The sequence below is a fragment of the Rhinichthys klamathensis genome, unplaced genomic scaffold (genome assembly GCF_029890125.1).
Source record: "Rhinichthys klamathensis goyatoka isolate OS25496 unplaced genomic scaffold, OSU_Roscu_1.1 h1tg000109l_1, whole genome shotgun sequence".
In the NCBI taxonomy this organism is placed as follows: domain Eukaryota; kingdom Metazoa; phylum Chordata; class Actinopteri; order Cypriniformes; family Leuciscidae; genus Rhinichthys; species Rhinichthys klamathensis.
In genome coordinates, this window is record NW_026606647.1 from 3,121,193 (window position 1) to 3,142,560 (window position 21,368).

Sequence of the window (21,368 nt, forward strand, 5' to 3'; positions counted from 1 at the left end):
CTAATTAGTATTAACACTATTCCCAAATGAACAAATTCCCTTGTTTGAGGTGTACCATAAAGCTTACATGATAAAATCTTGGTAATATATATGTAACTGTCATTTATTTATTTGCCAAACGACGGTAATTTTCTTCAAATCTGCCAGTTACGGAGGGTTTCGGGTAAGCAGATCCACAACAACTTTGGTGCCTACGCTCTGTTGTTATGTATCATCATCATTGTCCCGCGTTCTCATTGGTTTGCTCAAATATGTGGGATTTCTTGCGCATGGGAAAGCTGTCCGCTAATCGCTAGCCCAAGCGGGAAAATGTGCAGTTGCTGCCAGATCTCGATCAATGAAAATCACATTGTATTTGATACAAAACTAAATAGACTAAATCAAATGGGGGGGGGGGGGAAGTCATAACTGAAACTATTTTCAAAATTTTTCATTTTCTCCATAGCGAAATTATTTTTTTACAAAAACTGTTAAAGATAGTTATGTAGACCTACTGTAACTATCAGAGGTCATTAATCGATATTCTATGCGTTTGTTAAAGACACCAGTGGCGGTGGCACCAAAGAGGAATTATTAAAATACAGCATATTTTGCAAATGGCCCCTTCACGTGTCGTGCCTCCCTCAACTCAAACATCACAATCACAGATCTTATGGTTGCTTGTGAAGGCATGTCTCAACAGGTATTCATGTAGGCTACTTTCAATAAAAGGTCCAACATATTAAGAATACTTTTAGCTGTTTTGAATACCCTGTCCAGAATACCCTGTTTAAGAAGTCACTAAGTCTTGGTATATATGTACTAAAAAATGTTATGGAAAATTGTTTACTGTTGAACAGAAAGGTACAGAAACAATGTTATTAGTAACATTGTTATCTTCTTTTATTTAATTTCTAGATATATTATGATGTATTATTATTTCCTTCTATCACAAAATAAACAGAGTCAGCAAAAAAACTACTCAATGTAAATGTTAGGTATATGAACAAATTGAGCCTGAATTCGTCTACTTGCAAATTGCAATCATAAAAAATGTAAACAGAAGAATATTTTACATTTTTAAGTGTATCATTTTATATCTATTATAAATAATTCAGTTAGTTGAAACCACATAGGAAAATAGACTAATTCATTTTGCTTTTCCATGTCAAAGATTTCAAGTGACTAAATTTAGTGTGAAATCCGGATTAAAAACCATCAAATCATCCAAAATTCATGGAATTATTAGTTAATTTTAATTAATAAATGATTTAATTAATCATTCATCTTCGTAGAGTGTTACTTATGCAATTCACTTGGAAAGGGTGATTTTATCGGAAGCAGGAATTTCCTTGCTTTTTTAAAATGCTACATACAGTAGATATACAAGCTATATTTTTGTAAATTAGGCTGCAAAAATTGGTCATTTGGAAATGGCCGATATAGTATTGACATCAAAACCTTGAAGACATCAACATGACTGCCCATGTTTACATAGTCTGTTTTGGCATTCAGCAATTTGGCAGGGCCAAATTTCTGTTCTATGTGGATGAAACATAGAACTTCCTAAACGCAAGTGTTTCCAATTGCTAGTTATTGTCCCTGACAGGTACTGTAACCTTGTCTCTCTATAGTGCTGATGGACACAGAGGGCCTGAGGGGGCATAAGAGGGCCAGGAATTGAGGGTCCAGGGTAAGGTCTCTGTTAGGATTCTCTTGTTCTTTTACAGGAGTTCCTCTCTCTTTGCCTCCTTACTCTCCCAAACTGCCCTGTTACCCTAATGACTCTCAAATGGTCTCGTGTGTACAGTACACGGTTGGTGTTTGTACGTATTGTGTGTATTTTGTGTGTACAAAGTACAGTGAATGTGCTTCTAAGTTTGTGCACACCTCTTCTCTATGTGTCCCTTCACCTCTGTTTTTTGTGTTTCTCAACCACAAGTTTCCTTCCAGGTTTGCTGTAAGCTGCTTTTCAAGCTTTGTCTGCCTGCGATATCAAAAATGAATCGCACAATAAGATCAAAAGTGCAAACATTTGGGTCGCCCAACATACAGTACCTATGACTGGTTAACCCCATGTTTAACCTGAATCTCTCTCCTTCTTTCTCTCTCTGTTGTTGAATACACATATATGCATACATACATGAGCAAACCGTTCTATATGTATGTATATATCTGTTTACTGCCTCTCCAGCTCAGTGTCAAAGTAGGGTCCTCTCTCTTTCTCCCCGACATCCTCCTTGACTCTAACACTTTGGCCCATCTCTTTCTCTCTTCCTCCCTTCCTCTTTCTCTCTTTGTATAGGTGTCTATAGTCAGCCTTATAGCTAATGCGCTGGACTACTCAGACTTGGGCCCCATAAAGTCCCTGAGGACTTTGAGGGCTCTCAGGCCCCTGAGAGCCTTGTCCCGGTTTGAGGGCATGAGGGTAAGATCCAGGGCTGCCTTATGCATGCCAGTCACTCTGTGAGAACACGACTGCATGCCGAAAACCACCATTGCGCAGAGAGCAAAATCACAGCTAAAGAAGAATAAGCAAACCTATCAGGATTCTGGAAATCCATATGACATTATTTTGGCTAAACCTATCCTTCAAGTGCATGTATTTGAAAACTCTCCGCATGGAAAACCTTTTCAACATTGCGTCATGATGCAGCTGAAATATGAAGATTTAGCTTCCTTTTATTGATTTGTTTGATGTCTGGAAGAATAATGAAATTAATTTTCCATTCAACTGACATAGAAAATAATCTTATAGCAACTTTTGGGGAAACTTATGGTTTTTAGAATAAAGATGAGAGAGGATATTATATGAAGCTGCCTCATCACAACCATTAATTTTTTTTTTCTCTGTTTTTTAATTGGGCTAAGATCGCTACCATTCATACAACATTAGTCAAAGGCCTGTTTGTGATGTTTTAAACATCCAAATGCCTTAATGGTTCATTGTTTCTCTCAAAGTACCTCTGTCATTTGCTCAAGTCGTCCAACAGCCTGAACCCCAGATCCCATGCTCTGTCTTCACCATGCTCTTTTTTGCAACCCAATACTTATCCATCGATTCCTGCATCCTTACTCCAGTCATTAGCAAATACTGTGGGGAAAAAATACACAGCTTTCCTTTTTCTCAGAATGTGTCATTTATAATGTATTCTGATTAAGCAGACCTTTGCTGGTAGGTCCAGATGACCATATTTAAGGGTTAAATATCAAGAATATGAGCCAGATCATTTGATCTAATAGCGTGTCAGCATGGTTAATATGAATCAATTAATCTTATTGGATTTTTATCCATCAGTTTTCCTCACTTAGGAGTTTTGTGTAACAAACCTGTTTTTCATTTATGTCAAATAATTGTGTCAGTCCTTTAAGCCAAACTTAAAGGACTAATAGGTAATGCAAATAAAAGCAACATAATTAGACAGTAGATTGGTTTCTTAATAGTTCATTAATCTTAAATTAATTAAATTATGAAATTAGAATTTGTTTCAGATTTAAAACTAGATTATTGTAGCCTAATCTGTTTGTTTTTTTGTCACTCAAGTACTGAATTACTGTTCTTTGTATCCACTCAGTTGTTCATAATCTGGTTTCATCTCTTTGCATCGCATATCATGTAGAATGCATGTTCTTGAAGGTGTAAGCAGAAAGTCATGTTCCCCTCCGTGTTTCTGTCGTAGCTAATCTCTGAGATTGCATAACCATCTCATTGGCTCATTGGCATCCTTTTGATACATTCATACACTTTGAAAAACAACAATAAATTTAAGTTGCACTAATTTATGAAGGGCTGAACTGAACTTTGAGGACCCTGATTTATGTAAGGATCACTAATTAATAGGTTTGGAAAACGAAAATCGATTCCAATTCTAGAATCGGATACTTAAAGGTCAGGAATCTGATATTTGTAATACAAATTTTCATTTCGATTCCACTTATCGATTGCTGTGTGCAAATTCTAATGTGATTTCAAACCCGATTTTCAAGCTCAAGAAGACGAGAAAGAGAACTCAATTCGGCATTCGTGCCGAAAGCTGTTTTCTTTGCGCACACATTCAAAGCATACACACAGAGAGACACCTCTCATATAGTGCTCGATACTAAATTGAGTTCTTGTGCGTGCCTTCTTGCTCTTGAATGCACAAATACACATAAAATTCTGTCAACATATCCTCGTAAACATAGTCGGTTTTGTCTTAATTGAACGTAAACAGTTGAAAAAGAAAAAGCATGTGTAACAGTATATTGGATCCTGCATGAGGTCTTAAAGTGACAGCAGCCTAATAAATCTGCTGCAGACTGTGTCATTAACATTAATAAAAAAAAAAGAAAAGAAAATCACTCTGTGATCTTGACTGAATGACTTTTGTAACTCTTATATGGATTAATCTATATTTTATTTATTTAAAAGGAAACTATGCAGTGTTATTTTACATTTGATTACAATTTCTGTACCTGAACTTTGTTCAGTTGTATTTATTTGGGATGGCTGTTGCTAGGATTGACGCCCTGCATGCACTGTTACTGGCTGACCATTTTGACATCACCCAACCAGTGTGCTGACATCTCAGCTTTTCTGTGTACCATAAATGAGAGGTGATTGGGAGGGTGGGAGTCTTCCTCTACAACAGTGGTTTTTAATCCTGGTCCCGGGCTCTAAACATTTTGTATGTCTCTCTTATCTGACCCATCTGACACAGGACAAGGATTGAAAACAACTGCTCTACTATGTCTATCTTTACATTTCAACCACAAATGGGATGGGTAGTTTTCGCTTAATATCTGGGTTCTTTCATGACACTAAGCAGTGTACTGGTATGGCAAGAGAATTATTATTATTATTTTTTTGGCTGTTATGTGTATATGCGCAATAATAATTCAAAAGTGGCAATGGTCAACAAATTTAATTCCACATGTCCTCTGGATACCAGGGTTGTTTTGCTTCTGCTTGTTTCTAACTACTTGACTCACCATTGTCAAGCATGAAATTGCTACCCATTCATTTTTTTGAAAACTCAAATTACTTATATTTAGTAGAATTCTGGATTCTTTAGATATTATAGCATTTATAATAATACTTTTATTCAATCATCTGAATGGGTAGCAATATTGACTTATTGGCAAATAAGGTAGCAAGTTAGTCGTGATAAGCAAATAAGCAAAGCATGTGATATTCAGCATGCAAAAAATCAGTGCTGCTATCCTGCAAAAAAATCTAACGGTTAAAATTTCACTTTTAATAAAACATTTAATCAAACACTAACAGAAAGAGTTGTATTGCATTTTGTATGTAGAACCATTGCCATTTTAATGATCACTTTGTAGTTGTTTTGAATCTATAGCTTAAAAAAAAGCATATTAATTTATATTTGGGGGATCAAGCCATACCATTTTACATCTTAGTGCTGTCATCTTTAGAATCTACATTAATTTATAATATATTTGTGTATTTATCTCCATGCTCTTTAACAAAAAAATTATAATTTGACTTTATAGTATTTAGTAAATCTTAGGTATAATCTCCTCTACCACCTTAACCTTTTCTCAAACTTATATAAGTGATACTATATTTGCATGTATATACATGCATTGATAATACGGATCAACAAATGCCGATATAATACTATTTATTTGTTGTTATTAAACAACAAAAACTAGATATTATTCCAAAAGAGATAAGTTTACCTTTTACAGTTTGACTAAATGTGTAGAGGCCTTTATAGTAGAGGAAAATTGGATTGCTTTCAAAAGAGCTTGGAGATTTGCACGTTCCATGTTTAACATCTGAACAGCTCAATTTTGCTCTAACTTCCTCTTTCCTTATCTCTCCTTTTCTTTTTTTAATTTCTCCCTCTCAAACACTGAAATCCATCTCCCCTTCATTGCCCACTTCCCCCAATCTGTTTTTTCCACTCTGTAGGTTGTCGTTAATGCTTTAGTGGGTGCCATTCCCTCCATTATGAATGTGCTGTTGGTGTGTTTGATCTTCTGGCTGATCTTCAGTATTATGGGTGTCAACCTGTTTGCTGGGAAGTACTATTACTGCTTCAATGACACTTCAGAGGAGTATTTTAAACCTGACATTGTCAACAACAAGACAGAATGCTTTGCTCTTATCCATGCTAACTACTCAGAAGTTCGCTGGAAGAACGTGAAGATCAACTTCGATAATGTAGGCGCAGGTTACCTGGCACTCTTGCAAGTGGTAAGCCATTGTCTTTAACCACACACATCTTTTGTGTATCAGTTGTTTGAATACCATGATCCAAGTTCTTGCTCGGGGAAGTCTCTTAATCTGCTCAAATACAGGGGTTGGACAATGAAACTGAAACACTGGCCAATATAGTGTTGGAGATTTCATGCCTTATACGCGTGGCCTGGTGGCCAATCTTCACTTTTGCATTTTACATTCCATCAGTAAGAGCAGAGTGTGAAGGCTGAATTAGCAAAGTAATAGCACAGCTGTACATAAAATATTGCAATCCACACAACATAATTTGAGACATATCCGAGTTCAAAAGAGGACAAATTGTTGTTGCATATCACGCTGGCTCATCTGTGACCAGGACAGGAAATATTTGTGGTGTATCGTGAGCTATGGTGTCGTAAAAGGAAGCTGTCTGAAAGGGATGTTTAGGTACTAACCCGGATTGTATCCAAAAAACAAAACCACTGCTGCCCAACAAACTGAAGAATTAAGTGATGTTAATTAAGTCAATTGAATTGATTAAGGATCAGTTATGGTTTGGGCTGCAATATCATGGCATTTCCTTCTGTGCATGATGGGGGTTTCACTTCCAAGGACTACCGAACCATTCTGGAAGACCATGTGCACCTAATGTTTCAAACATTGTACCCAGAAGGAGGTGCCATTTATCAGCATGCATGATTGTGCACCATACACACAGCAAGACTTGTGACAGAATGGTTCAATGAACATGAAAGTGAAGTCCCATGGCCTGCACAGCATTTTTGGGGTATTTTGGAGGAGCATGTCATAAAACGTTTTCCTCCACCAGCATCACATATTGACCCACTGTTCTGGAAGTGGAATGGCTCAAAATCCCTCTGGCCACTGTGGAGGACTTGCATTTGTCATTCTCAAGATGAATTGATGCTATATTGGCCGAAAAAAGGAGCCCTCGCACCAAATTAAAACCAGGGTTTTCAGTTTCATTGTCCAACCCCCTGTACATAAATTCTTAAGAGGATAAACCCAAGTAACCAAATAAACCCATAGTTCATAAGCATAAAACAAACATAAAGAACATTAGTTCCTGCTGCTGTGCATGGCTTTGAGTTTGTTTTTTCTCCATATGACCTAGGCCACATTCAAAGGCTGGATGGACATCATGTATGCTGCTGTGGATTCCAGAAAGGTGCAAATGTTTTATAGTTACACACTATATCAGCTCTATATCTTTATAGTTTGACACTACTGCCTTTGTTCAATCGAGTCACTTTTTGCATATTGTTGCTTGCAGGTTGAGGACCAGCCCGTCTATGAGGACAACATCTACATGTATATTTATTTTGTCATCTTCATAATCTTCGGCTCCTTCTTCACTCTAAATCTCTTCATTGGTGTCATCATTGACAACTTTAACCAACAGAAGAAAAAGATAAGTGTTCAGTCTCTTTTTCACCTCTACAAAGATGACTTTGCCTGAGTATCTTCTCTATTCTTTGCACTTTTGCTCTTTCTCTCTGTATTCCATGTTATCTCCTATTCTGTCCATATATTTCTAAGACATGCTTTCAGTTAAGTGCTCAATGGTGTAAATTAAACAGTGCAAATTAGCATGGGAGCGCAATTCCCCCAAAAAAGTGCACAATCTACCAAGAGAAGCACAAATCTGATTTAAGACATGCTTTTTTGGGCGTTAAATAATGGCGCAAATACCAGTAGATTGACTAGCGCAAACCTTACTCTGCGTCTGAAAGGGAAACTCCTACAAATGCATATGTAATAAGGTCGACCGCAAAAATAACCCTGTTCACGCCTTTTTAGCATAAATTTTTACTGCGTGTCTTTAAATCCTGACAGTAGTTTTTTAATGCCAAAAGAGGGCTTGCGCTGGCACAATCTGTAAATCTGGCCCTTAGTATGTTATGCTGTGGGTCTGTATGGACATGTACCCCATTTGAGCACATATGGTTGAGCAAGATTGTCAGGTTGTAACCAGTCTTCTTTTTTCCCTATACTTTGGAGGTCAGGATATCTTCATGACAGAAGAACAGAAAAAATACTACAATGCCATGAAGAAACTGGGATCAAAGAAGCCACAGAAACCTATCCCTAGACCTCTGGTAAGCATTTAGATCTGGGAAATGTCTATCTTTTTAGCAGCAAAGATTTGTGATAATAGTTAAAACAATTGAACAATTTACCATTCAAAATTGACTTATACCCCACTGCATCCAATTAGTATGATAGAACACTGTTCTTTACTTTATCTATGTCAGTGCTACTTAAAAATACAAGTTCATTGGCTGCTCCCATGAACTGTCCAGTGACAGACTATAAAAAAGCCTTTGGCAAAAGGATAAAAAAAAAAAGAAGTTCAATGTAAATGTTTTTAAAAATGTTAAACATTGCTTTTAAAAATGTGTTACATTTGTTTCAAAAGTTTTCATTTGTATTTGTCTGTCATCAATTATTTTTATACATTTATTCTTTCATTTGTTATATTTAACTATATTTTTAAACATTAATGAAACAGTTTTAAATGTTTTTTATTTTGTCAGTTTAGATTTTTTTTATTTATCTAAACCTCCTTTCTTCTGTATTTCTTTTTTTCCTTTTCTTACAGAACCCAGTTCAGGGGATGGTATTTGACTTTGTCACTCAGCAGGCCTTTGATATTTCCATCATGATACTCATCTGTCTTAACATGGTAACCATGATGGTGGAAACAGATGATCAGTCCCCTGAGACAGAGAACATCTTGTACTGGGTAAACTTCATATTTATTGTGGCCTTCACTGGTGAATTTGTCCTGAAACTCTTTGCTCTGCGACACTACTATTTCACCAATGGTTGGAACGTCTTTGACTGTGTTGTCGTCATTCTGTCCATTGTGGGTGAGTGCTGTTTCCAAATGTTATCTTTCCTTTTTTCTTGACATATCCTTTCACATTCTTTGAGCTATGGACAATTTTGTAATTTGCTTTTGCCTTACTTTTCAGGTATGTTCCTGGCAGACATCATTGAGAAGTACTTTGTATCACCAACTTTGTTCAGGGTAATCCGTCTGGCTCGAATTGGCCGCATCCTCCGTCTAATCAAAGGAGCTAAGGGCATCCGGACATTACTGTTTGCTTTGATGATGTCACTTCCTGCACTGTTCAACATCGGCCTGTTGCTTTTCCTAGTCATGTTCATCTTCTCTATCTTTGGCATGTCTAACTTTGCCTACGTGAAACGAGAAGTAGGAATTGATGACATGTATAACTTTGAAACCTTTGGCAACAGCATGATCTGTCTATTCATGATCACCACATCGGCTGGTTGGGATGGGCTCTTGGCTCCTATCTTAAACTATCCGCCTGATTGCGACCCAGACAAGGAGAACCCAGGAACCACAGTTAAGGGCGACTGTGGCAATCCCTCAGTGGGAATCTTCTTCTTTGTAATGTACATTATTGTGTCCTTCCTGATTGTGGTGAACATGTACATCGCTATCATCTTGGAGAACTTCAGTGTTGCCACTGAGGAGAGTGCTGATCCACTGTGCGAAGATGACTTTGAGTCCTTCTATGAAATCTGGGAAAAATTCGACCCAGACGCTTCGCAGTTCATCACCTTTGCCAAGCTGCCAGACTTTGCGGATACATTAGAACATCCTCTCCGTGTGCCAAAGCCAAATATCATCGAGCTGATCGCCATGGACATGCCCATGGTGAGTGGCGATCGCATTCACTGCTTGGACATTCTGTTTGCCTTTACCAAGCGTGTGCTAGGCGACAGCGGAGACCTGGATATGATGCGACAGCAAATGGAGGAGCGCTTTGTGGCGGCAAATCCTTCCAAGGTGTCGTACGAGCCCATCACCACCACGCTGCGCCGTAAGCAGGAGGAGTTGTCAGCCGTCATGATCCAGAGGGCATACCGTGGCCACCTGGCACGCAGAGGCTTCATCTGCAAACGCCGACCTGCCAACAACAAACTGGAGAACGGAGGGGCCAATCAGGAAAAGAAAGAGGGCACACCTTCCACTGCATCCCTGCCATCCTATGACAGTGTAACCAAGCCCGAGAAGGAGAAGCAGGACGACAACAATGAAGGCAAGGCCCGCAAGGAGAAAGGCCGAAACCAAAAAGACGTCAGGGAATCCAAGTGTTAAGACTGCTGCGATAAAACTCATGGACAGTGATAATGATCATGACGATATTATAATAAAAACTGTCATTTCAAGCGAATGGAAACCCTGATTAAACTATACAGATGTACAGATTAATTTCATTTAAGGGGAAAAAACAAAGCCGAAGTAACACGACAAAAAATTGTTTACAAACGTCACTGGTGTATCGAGGCAAAGAAAAGTGTTGGGGTTCCTCAAAGCTTGAAAAACTCTTTACAAGTTAAACCAAACATAATCAGCTTCCTGTGTGACACTGTTGCATCAAGACTTGATTTAAACAGAATCAAATACGAACTGAAAAAGACCGATACTTGATCAAGTGTATTTTAGAGGGCTATATCGCGCTTCAGTATGGAACTCTTCACCGAGCAGGAATGTGATAATCCAAGGAAATCTAGGATCGAATCCCATGCTTCTGAACTGCGTCGGTGAACTTTCCATGCAGAAAACGAACACTCATTCATGAAAGAACCGGCTTCCCGAAGTGGATTGCGAAGGATTCTGCACCGTTTCATTTCACATGTGTAAGAACTCAACGTTACTGTGAGAGTGAGCAGGATAGACATGAGTGTGGAACAAAGCTAAGAGTCTGGCTGATTACAACGGTCTCTTTGCGTTTGTTAGTGTCGAATATATTTTACATGGTCTTTACATTATTTGAGCGGGAGAAATGGGAGGAAAAAAATGAATTAACATTTAACATTTTGCCCATGTCACCCTCAGTAACTGTGTCATGATAACTTTGTTATACCTGCATCAAAAGGCTTTTTCTACATGGGCTTTCACACCGATAGGACCGGGGGCAATAACCAGGGGCCCCCAATACACATCTCCAAATGAATAATAAATTATTGTGCTTGTTCAATGCATAGAAATGACTTGCATGATGGCATGTTTTGATCAGAAATTTTGCATGAGTAATCATAGTCCACAAAACACTAATACAGACCACCACAGTGGCTTGACGATGTTTTAGGCTGTCCACTGGCTAAATTTATGACCAGAAATCAAATTTCATTTGATACTGAGAAACCCGAATTGGGCCTAAGATGCTAGACTGCATCTTCTCCTCTACTTAACATTATGAAATAGATTATCAAACATTAGGACAGAATTTGGGATTGGCTTCAGATGGTGCAAGATGCCTGTGACTAATCAGTGGCTTACGTACATTGAAACAAAGACTAGCATTGTGGCACATTATTGGAGAGGAAGGATACAAGGGACATCCCATTTTTTTTGCTGCTCAGGAGATAATGAATGGTAAAACTAAATGTTGGAATGTGTGTGTATGGAGACTGGAGGAAAATGATACAAAAAATAACACTGTAATTCCTAAAGCTTCTTATTTTATTTGTATTCAGCAATATTGCTTACCTCACCTACAGCACTACCCGCGCTGCGGGTCATATGGTAGGTGGGTCCAGGGAGGGGCAAGAGGGTGGGGTGGGGGTCAAAGTTTTGGGCATTATTAGGGGTGTAGCAAGTTGGTTGGCATTTTTAATCCTCATCAGGGGTTAGATGAGAAGATCTATAACTGTTTTGAGAAAGTGGCAGTTTTTTTATTTTAGAAAAATAGGATTATGATACTTTTTCATTTGATTTTTACATGCTATATTACTTTAAAGAGTTCTGCAGCGTGTCTACGTCTAGTCTCGTCACGGTTTGTCCCTCGAGGATCAGCCGGATATTTTTATCCATGTATAAAGCCATCACATCTTCAGCAGTGGTTTGATTGTAGCCAGGACTAAAGGACAGGACTTGAGAGAGACAGCGGGATGGTTGGGCAGTCACAGCTGTTTAAGGAGAAGCCAAAGATGTCTGTCTGATTATTCGGTGTGTGCAATTTGTGTCTGGAAGTTTCTGGAATGTCTCAGGAGTGGAGCGATCCTCTCCTGCTTAACACTTTCAGACAGACTGATGCTTGTTGACTTTCCCCATTTTTCTCAGGATACAACACAGATGTATCATGTGACTCTGATGTGATCAATAAGGGCCTTCAGTAGGTCCCGAGAATGTTTGTAATATGGGGTGGAGCTAAAGCAGGAGCGCTCCCACCTCACTGAGCTCTCATGTAGAGAGAAGAGCAGGGCTATCTGACACAGAGCCTAGCTTCATAGATTTCAGACCGTAATAAAAGTGTTGTTGTGGCATTGACGATGAGATGAGCTCCAGACTGAAAATAATGAGGGCCTTGGTTTTAAATGTGCAGTTATTCGACCCCTGGTCAGCCTTGTTTCTCATCAGTAGACCACCACACTAATGCCAAATAACCATTAGGCACTGGTCCCACAGCAGCTTACTGTGAGCCGGGCAACTCCACACATCAGTGCAACTACATTTTCAGTTTTTGTTAGTGATGTCAGCGGTTTTCCCTTACCTTTCATCTGGTGTCGATGGTCCAGTTTCTGCATGCGAGGGTGTTGACCTGAACCAAAACAAACAAACAAACAAACAAAAAGTCTGCTCAGCAAAGCTCAGCCATTCTCATTTATGCAGCCATGCAGGCTCAACTGTATAAACAACACCACAATGAGCAAATAACAGTTCATACACTCATTTAAAAACAAAAATTTATGAAAAATCAGTTAAAAAATATATTGTACAGTATAGGCTATGTTGTAAGCAGCACAAAATGCTGAAAAGTTAAGAATGAACTTTTTAAGAGACTATAAATAATGTAATATATAATTTTATTTTAACAGCATGCATAGTTTTTTGTAAATACAGAAATACTATAAAAAAAACTACTGCTATTAATCTAATACTGAAAAATGATTATAACCTTGATAGAATGGCTTCACTCATTGCCCTGGTCTCACTAGGTAGACTGTGACATATTTGTTAGAAGGTGTAGATTTTTTGACACACTTTTCACATTAAAGAGGGGAATCCAATATATGTTAAATGCAAAAAGTATATATATAAATCTATACATCAATCAAGACATATATAGAGCTATACAACATATGTATCTATGTATACATGTATATGTACATATGTGTATATATATGCACACATATACATATGTAAGTATATATGATATGAGAGCACTGTCCTCCTCTGTGTTGACCTCTGCTTGGAGTGGAGAGGAAGCACTACTGGCTGTCATTTTCTCGCGTTCTTCTTTCTTTCGTGCAATACATTAGGTGAACGACCAAAACTCTGACCTGGCCCACACAGTGTGCGCTTGTGTGCGTGTTTGAGACGTTTGGGTTTGAGCGAGTGATGTCTGTGTGCGAGCACGGGTCAAGCTTTCGATGCACGATGATGTACTGGCTGCTCGCTATGGCTTATGTCGCCCGTTTTTGGGAGGGGAATGCACTACCAGCAATTCATTTACACCCTGTGTGAATACATCCTACCATCTCCAACTCACATACTACGTACATATGCACTGGACGCCTCATGTTCTTCCCCCATAAACCGTGTTTTCATCTTCTGGCTTCATCGGCAAATGCCATGATCTTTCAGTCCGAGTCTGAGAAAGTGAGTATGTGTGTGCGTGTGCGTGTGCGTGTGCGTGTGGGGTGGGGTTGGAGGGGACGAAGTGTGTGTGTGACCGTTTGGTCACTTTAAATGTGTGTGATGCAGCTTGACTTAAGCTTAGCTTGTTCTTCATTTCTTACACAGCAATGCAATTTGCAGTCTTAGGTTTGGTTAGGCTTTATATTATGCTTTTCTTGTCTTTGTATGTTTGTTTAAGGTGCCTTTTGCTGCCAATTTTGTTTGTCAAAAATGTAGATGATGTTGCATAAAATTCTCCTAAACAAGTGGAGCTTGTTTCCAATGAGCACTGGGAGAAAGAACTGAACTAAAGAATGTCTGTGACATCTATTAAAAAGCAAAAAAAGTAAAAAAGAATAAAAATGAACAAAAAAATTTACAAAATACAACAACAACAAAATTACAAAAAGAGGAAAAAAAGAAAAGAAAAAAGAAAACTTAACTGGCATCAGCCTGACTTCATCATCAGAGATAGTCAAATAGCATGGGGTGGGAAATGGAGTGTGTTGGTCACTCGATGAATCTCTTAAAGGTTGAGTCTGTTGAAAGAGAAACAGTTTGCCTTCTGTGCTCAGCTTATGTTAATTTTCAGCCACTTCTTTTTATTTTTCTATAAATACTGATTTCTGTCTATTATTTTGTAGCATGACTGAGATGCTATTTCCTTCATTTGCTGAAAATAATTCAAGTGGTTTTTGGTTCATAAAGTTGTTCTTATCTCTTGCCACTGATGTTGGAGAGGAGAGGGTGTGTTGCACAACCACTTGACTTAGTGAGAATCAGTGAAAGATTGTCTTCATTTGAGCACGAAACCTTTTCCAAACAATAAAGCAGCCTTCCAGTTATGCCTGAGTGCGTGTGTTTTTTTTTTCTTTCTTCTGTAAATGATGTTGAACAGTGTACAGCATATCATTTAGGAGGGTGAAAGAGCACTCGCTAAGGCTTTTCACATTTAAAATAGTTAACCTTCTAAACCCTGGGTTATGTTTCAGTCTTTAACATGGGGTTGGAATTGATGTATTCAGGTTTGTATAAGGTCTATATATATACTGCACATTCATAAACTGAGGCCTGGTTTCAGAGACAGGGCTTAGATTAAGCCAGGATTAGGCCTTAGTTCAATTAGGGCATTTATAGCTTTTATTAGTGCCTTAAAAGAAAACATTACTGGTGTGCATCTTGAGACAAAACAATGGCACCGACATATTTTAAGATATCTCAGTGCAAGTTGCTTTCAGTTAAAACAGCTCAAACATGCAATTTACTCTGGAAATAGTTTAAGCCTTGTCTGTGAAACCGGGGCAAAGTAGAATAACTGGCTGTAGCATTGTTTTTCAGTGAAACGAGTATGTGAACTTAGCATGTTTCCTAAATATCTGCAAACATATTATGGTATTTTTATGCTTCAGTACAGTCAAAAAATTACATACAACACCTTTAACAGTTGAGCCTTTAAAGGGACACTCCACCCATTTGCATTAAGCTTTCCATTGTTAGAAACTCATACTATTGAATGGTCGTGCAACACTCTCATTTTCCCCTGAGACGAGATAAATCTGCTATTTACCTTTTTCACTTCCTCCTACAATGACGCAAAAATCGTCATTTTACGTCATTGTAGAAGGAAGTGTAAGAGGGGGGGATTTCTGTAAAGACTACAAGCACTAGTTCCCACCCTTTCAAACCCGCCCATAGGGGGTTGGACCTAATGCGCTAACAGAGCTATCACAGATCAGTGGGTGGGACTTCACTTGCAGATACTGAAATCAATATCAGCCATCTTGTTTATAAGCTAAGCTAACAAGCGCTGTGGAGATAGGAAGTTACGACAATGACGGAAGAAACTAAACATGATATGGAAGAAACTAAACATGATATGGAAGAAGAGGATTTTGAAATTCTGCTGCTCGTATCCGATGTTCGTGGCTATCTTTACGAGCCGCAATATAGTGAAGAGCAGCTGAGGCTGATGGAGGAACAGGAGGCGGCAGCCTGTCGCGGACGAGGAGCCCGGGCTGGCTCGAGCTGGGCGGACTGCTGGTGCCTGTGCTCTCGCTGTGCGCTACGGACACAGATAGAGTCCGTCTGCTGCAGAGAATTTCAACGATGGCAATTTCTCCTGGACGAAATCTCTGAATCAGACGAGCACACGGATGTTTGTGTTGTGATGTGAACCATCCTAGTGTCGCACCGCATATGTTCTGACTGAACATCCAGGTATCATGCAATAATTCACCATATAGAAAGAAATACAAACGAGGAGTAATTCACTAATGAGTTTGCCAATGTAACGGGGTTCGTTGTTGTGGGAAGAATGAGGCGGGAACCGGCGAACATTTGAACATTTTATTAAAAAAACAAAACAAATACAAAACAAAAGTATCAGCCAGCTGGCCACACCAGCCACACCAGTGGGTACTGGGAAGTGCCCACTTCCCAGTACCCACCCCTACACATAAGCACGGCCCGCTCAGTGACACACACTCATTCACGGCCCATATCAATAAAACCGGCTCACGCCACGTGTGTTTTGAATGTAGGAAATGCACCCACTGCACAGTGCTCGCCCCTACTATTAAACACTGTTTGCCCTGCCACACACGCTCACACAGAGTCTTTACTATTAAACACGAAGTGTGTTCTGTGTGCAGAGAAGCGCGCGCCCTCTGGCAGACACTGCACCCTGTGTATCTCACACAGCGGCCAGAGCCTGAATGCCATTCTCCCTCTAGCTTTGTGTTTGAAAGCATGGGAAATGATCCCGGGCGTGTCACAATGGGTACTGAACACTATAATAAAAGGCTATTCGCTGCAGTTCGTTCGCAGACCCCCACGCTTTCGAGCCAGGGTCGAAACTACGGTGAAACACGAAGTAGCACATCTGCTACGTGCCGAAATAGCGAAACTACTAAGCAAAGGGGCTATAGAAACCGTCCCTCTGATACAGAGCCAATCAGGTATCTACAGCAGGTATTTCCCGCTCCTCAAAAAGGATGGTGGTCTCAGACCCATCCTAGATCTCAGGCGCTTGAACAAAGCCCCGAAAAGATCATTCAAAATGCTCACGACCAGACAAATCCTTGCGCAAATTCGCCCGAGGGACTGGTTTATTTCAGTGGATCTGTCAGAGTCAGAACTGGTAGCGCACAAGGCTTTAATGCTAAACCATTTGCAAAACTTGGGTCTCCGAGTCAACTAGACCAAGAGCTCGCTGTCTCCCAGCCAGAAAATTTATTTTCTGGGAACAGACTTAGACTCTGTGTCAATGACAGTGCGGCTGACGTCACAGCGCCCGCTGCGGATACAACGCTCAGCGGCGTCTTTCAGGGCCGGCAGTATTCTCCCTCTCAAGAACTTTCAGAGAACTTTTTTTCTGGGAACGATCTCGAAACGGAAAGTAATCTCGACAGACGCCTCCAACTCAGGTTGGGGCACCCTCTACGAGGGCAGGCCGGTCTTTGGCCTGTGGACAGCCCAGGAAGGGCGCTTGCACATAAACTGTCTAGAGATGAAAGCGGTCGAAAACGCCTTGGGGCATTTTCTCCCTTTCTTAAAGGGCCACAATGTCCTAGTCCGCACGGACAACATGGCGGTAGTGTCCTACATAAACCGCCAGGGCGGTCTCAGATCCCGGAGCCTTCATGCACTGGCAGAACGCCTCCTCATGTGGTCTCAGCACAACCTGCGCTCGCTAACAGATAGTAGTCCAACTACTGTGGGACAGCTTTGGCAGAGCGGAAATCGATCTCTTTGCGTCATCAGAGAACATGCACTGCCCAATATTTTTCACAAAAAATAAGGACGCGCTGGCCCACAGCTGGCCCAGCTGCCCGCTCTATGCGTTTCCCCCGATCACACTGTTGCCACAGGTGATCAAGCGAATCAGGGAGGACAAATGCTCTGTGCTTCTTGTAGCGCCACTTTGGAATGAACCAGGTTTGGTTACCGGAGCTGATGCAGTTAGTGAGCACGGCCCTGTGGCTTATCCCACTGAGGACGGATCTCCTCTCTCAGGCCAGGGGCGCGATTTGGCACCCGCGCCCCGACTTATGGGCCCTGCACGCATGGGCTATCAGCGGCTACCCGCTGATCTCCCAGCAGGAGTGTTAAGCACAATTACACAGGCTAGAGCACCCTCTACTAGACAGCTCTATGCTTCAAAGTGGTCATTGTTTTCCGGGTGGTGTTTGGCTAAAAACCTAGACCCACAGCGCTGTGGCGTTACAGAGATTCTCTACTTCCTACAGGAGCTTCTGGACGAGGGCAGGTCCCCCTCCACGCTCAAAGTGTATGTTGCAGCCATAGCAGCGTTTACAAAACCCTTGCATGGCCAGTCATTGGGGAGGAACGATCTCATCGCCCGCTTCCTTAGAGGGGCTAGGAGGCTAAACCCTCCTCGACCCCCCATGGTTCCGGTCCGGGACCTTTCCACGCTTTCCATGAAAGCGACCCCTTCGAACCACTGCAGTCTGTGGATCTCTGATGTCTCTCACTCAAAACTTTTCTCATGGCTCTTACTTCAGTCAAGCGACTGGGTGACCTGCACGCGCTCTCTGTGAGCGCTACGTGCATTGAATTTGGGCCTAACGACTCTAAAGTCATTCTCAAACCAAAACACAGTTATGTCCCCAAAGTGCTCTCCCCTCCGTTCAGAGCGCAAGTCATTTCACTGTCAGCCCTCCGAGGATCTGATGGTGAGAACGGCGTGAATCTTCTTTGCCCGGTCAGGGCGCTAAGAATATACGTCGAGCGTTCGGCTGCTTTCAGGCAGTCAGAACAGCTTTTTGTTTTGTTTGGCGGCCGCACTAAAGGGCTAGCCACCTCGAAACAGAGCCTTTCCAGATGGATAGTTATCTATAGACGCCATCGCTCTGGCTTATAAGTCTAAGGGCCTTCGATGCCCTTTAGGCGTTAGGGCCCATTCCACTAGAGGCATGGCCTCTTCATGGGCCTGGTCCAGTGGGGTTTCACTCCAGGATTTTTGTATGGCGGCAGGCTGGGCCTCTCTGTCTACATTTATAAGGTTTTACAACCTGGAAGTTCCTGCCCTACAGGCTAAGCTGTTCTCAGTAAAAAAAAAAAACTTCCTGACTGACAGACTGTACCATTATTTCATCATGCAGCTCAGGCTGACTTCGTCCATCCTGACTGTTATACTGTGCTAAGCACCCATTCCATTAAAACATACATATGGCTATTCTTAAGGCTGATTTGTACTTCTGCGTTGGACCTACCGCGGAGCCTCCACGCTATAGACTACGCGTTGGTTTTCATTTATACTTCTGCGTCGTTGTCTGCGTTGACGCGCAATTACACATGCAGAGGGAGCATGTAAAAGCTGGGGAGCGGTTCTAGCAGACCAATCACAGCGCTTGCGGTACGCGTAGAATTGACGCGTTGTTACATTTTAGGAGAGGTGCACGTCAGGGTACGCCGAAGGGTACGTGCGCTACACACAGCCTACGACGTAGCTACGGCGTGAGTTCGACGCAGAAGTATAAATTGGGCTCTAGGCCCACGCCTCGTTGACCTAGACAGTACCCTGGGCACATCCCCTTGGTGCCATGGGTGGACGACCTTAGCACGCACGGCGCTTTACATTGGGTTCCCATAGCGTAAGCTAGCTTACGCAACGCGAGAGTACTCTCGTAAGAGAACGTACTCGGTTACTAATGTAGCCTCGGTTCTCTCTAGATGAGGGAACGAGTGTTGTGTAACCCTGCCGTGCTTGTGCTGTGTTCTGGTTTCGCTTCAGTATGAAAAACCAAAGAACACCCTATCTGGACTCTGCTTATATAGACATAAGCTACGCCGCTTCTGGCAGGACGTGACGTGCGCGGGTGCCTGCGCCCTCATTGGTGCTTACGTCACGTACAGTCCCACGATAGGTTGCAGCAGTTGCCGCAGAGCAACCAATAGGCGTTCGAGCTGCCTCGCCTAGGTCTGCTCTGTGCAGCAATGCATTTTAAATTAATGCAAAATTAAGGATAATTTTTTGGCTTCAGTATTCTCGAGAAAAGGGATTTTCCCGTAGCGTAAGCTAGCTTACGCTACACTTGTTCCCTCATCTAGAGAGAACCGAGGTTACGTTAGTAACCGAGTACATTTTCAGCGCTTACCCCTCCTTTAAGGGGATTCCCCATGACAGCTTAGTCAACGCATTTGTAAGTTGCGTGTATACACACTTCACCTTATTTCAGTCCCTTTCAATATAAAAGTCTTTTGCTCCTGACTCACTCATAAAAACAATCTCAATACCAAATACGGCATGTTATTTATATAAAATATATTTTATTAATATAAAAAACAATATTTAAATAAACAATATTAGCCATTATAAAAGTAGCCTATAAGAAGTCTGTACAATAGGAAATAAACACAAGCAAACAGTTTATTCAAAAGTACAAAAGCAGCACTAATTATAGTAGGCCAGGATTTCAGTTAAATAAATACAACATTATGAAACTTAACTTTGCCCTTGGCCAAATCAATTTGGAACAAGTAATAGATTAATAAGACCAAATATTGCCAGCTTGATATACCCAAAAGAAATTATAGGCCTACTTCATTTTAAAACACTATCTACATACTGTAAGAGCCAGTGGCAAATTCCCGAAGGACTGGACAAGAGAAAGCTGTTCTCGGCGGGTTCTGTTCTACATGAGCGCTGAACAGCCGGTGATGCCCTTGAGCTCGAATCTGGGAATCCGTCTAAACAAATTGTCAAATATGTGCAATGTTTATACACCTATAATTTGCATATTTGAGGTCTAAATAACTACATTATCGCCTAAAATCTATTCCATGACACAACAACAGTAATATTTGTAAAATTATGGTGGTTTGCTCGTCCGCCATGACACTTTCCGTAAGAAATGCTGCAAGCGGAGCACTACAAACGGTGTTACGGTTCCCGATACTTGTAGAATATTGCATGGCTCTCAGGCTCTCAGCCAATCAGAATCGAGAACCATAACGAACTGTTGTATAAATTATTTTATGTATAAAAAATCCAAAAGTACCTCCTGGGTCCTCAAGGTATGCATACATTCTCTGTTTAGGGATCACTGTTCTATGGTGTTGCTGGATCCACGCAACATTGACTTTGTAAGGACTGCTGACAAACACTTCCTAAGGTTTCTGTTTTCGGTGTCATTGATGGGGTTGTGTATGTTCCCTTTCTGTGTTCTTATCATGATGAATTGAAGGCTGTGTTGTTGGCTGTTGAAGAGCATTCCTCCACTCCACCCCTGTCAACTGTGAGCCAAACAAAGACTCACTAAAAACAAAAGTCCAAATGTCCTTACATCCGACTGGTGGTTAAAAAAAGAGAGAGAGAGACATAGCTTGACTAAAAGAACAGGCAGTGTAATTTTGTGGTACTTTAAAGTGAAATGTCTTTAATTAGACTGAATTACCAACATATACAGGGACTAGACTAGTTTTTACTCACTTTATCAAGTTTCTGGTGCACTTTGCCCAGCGCCACACCCAATTACTGGTAAATTTGTGTAACTG

The 21,368-nt window shown here is 40.9% G+C and overlaps 1 protein-coding gene across 10 annotated transcripts in view; it reads left to right on the forward strand.

The window, feature by feature from the left end:
• scn8ab (sodium channel, voltage gated, type VIII, alpha subunit b) overlaps positions 1-21,368 on the forward strand; it is a 119,558-nt gene that overhangs the window by 53,560 nt on the left and 44,630 nt on the right. For 6 of the 10 annotated variants that reach the window (XM_056253908.1, XM_056253906.1, XM_056253905.1 and 3 more), the window contains exons 21-27: positions 2,285-2,407; positions 5,900-6,184; positions 7,305-7,358; positions 7,464-7,601; positions 8,185-8,289; positions 8,793-9,063; positions 9,169-12,802. In XM_056253908.1, the coding sequence (XP_056109883.1) occupies positions 2,285-2,407; positions 5,900-6,184; positions 7,305-7,358; positions 7,464-7,601; positions 8,185-8,289; positions 8,793-9,063; positions 9,169-10,325 (2,133 nt within the window). In that variant the 3' untranslated portion in view covers positions 10,326-12,802. Of the gene's footprint in view, positions 1-2,284; positions 2,408-5,899; positions 6,185-7,304; positions 7,359-7,463; positions 7,602-8,184; positions 8,290-8,792; positions 9,064-9,168; positions 12,803-21,368 lie in introns of those variants that run through there. The other 4 variants (XM_056253911.1, XM_056253912.1, XM_056253913.1 and 1 more) reach the window with 2 other exon arrangements.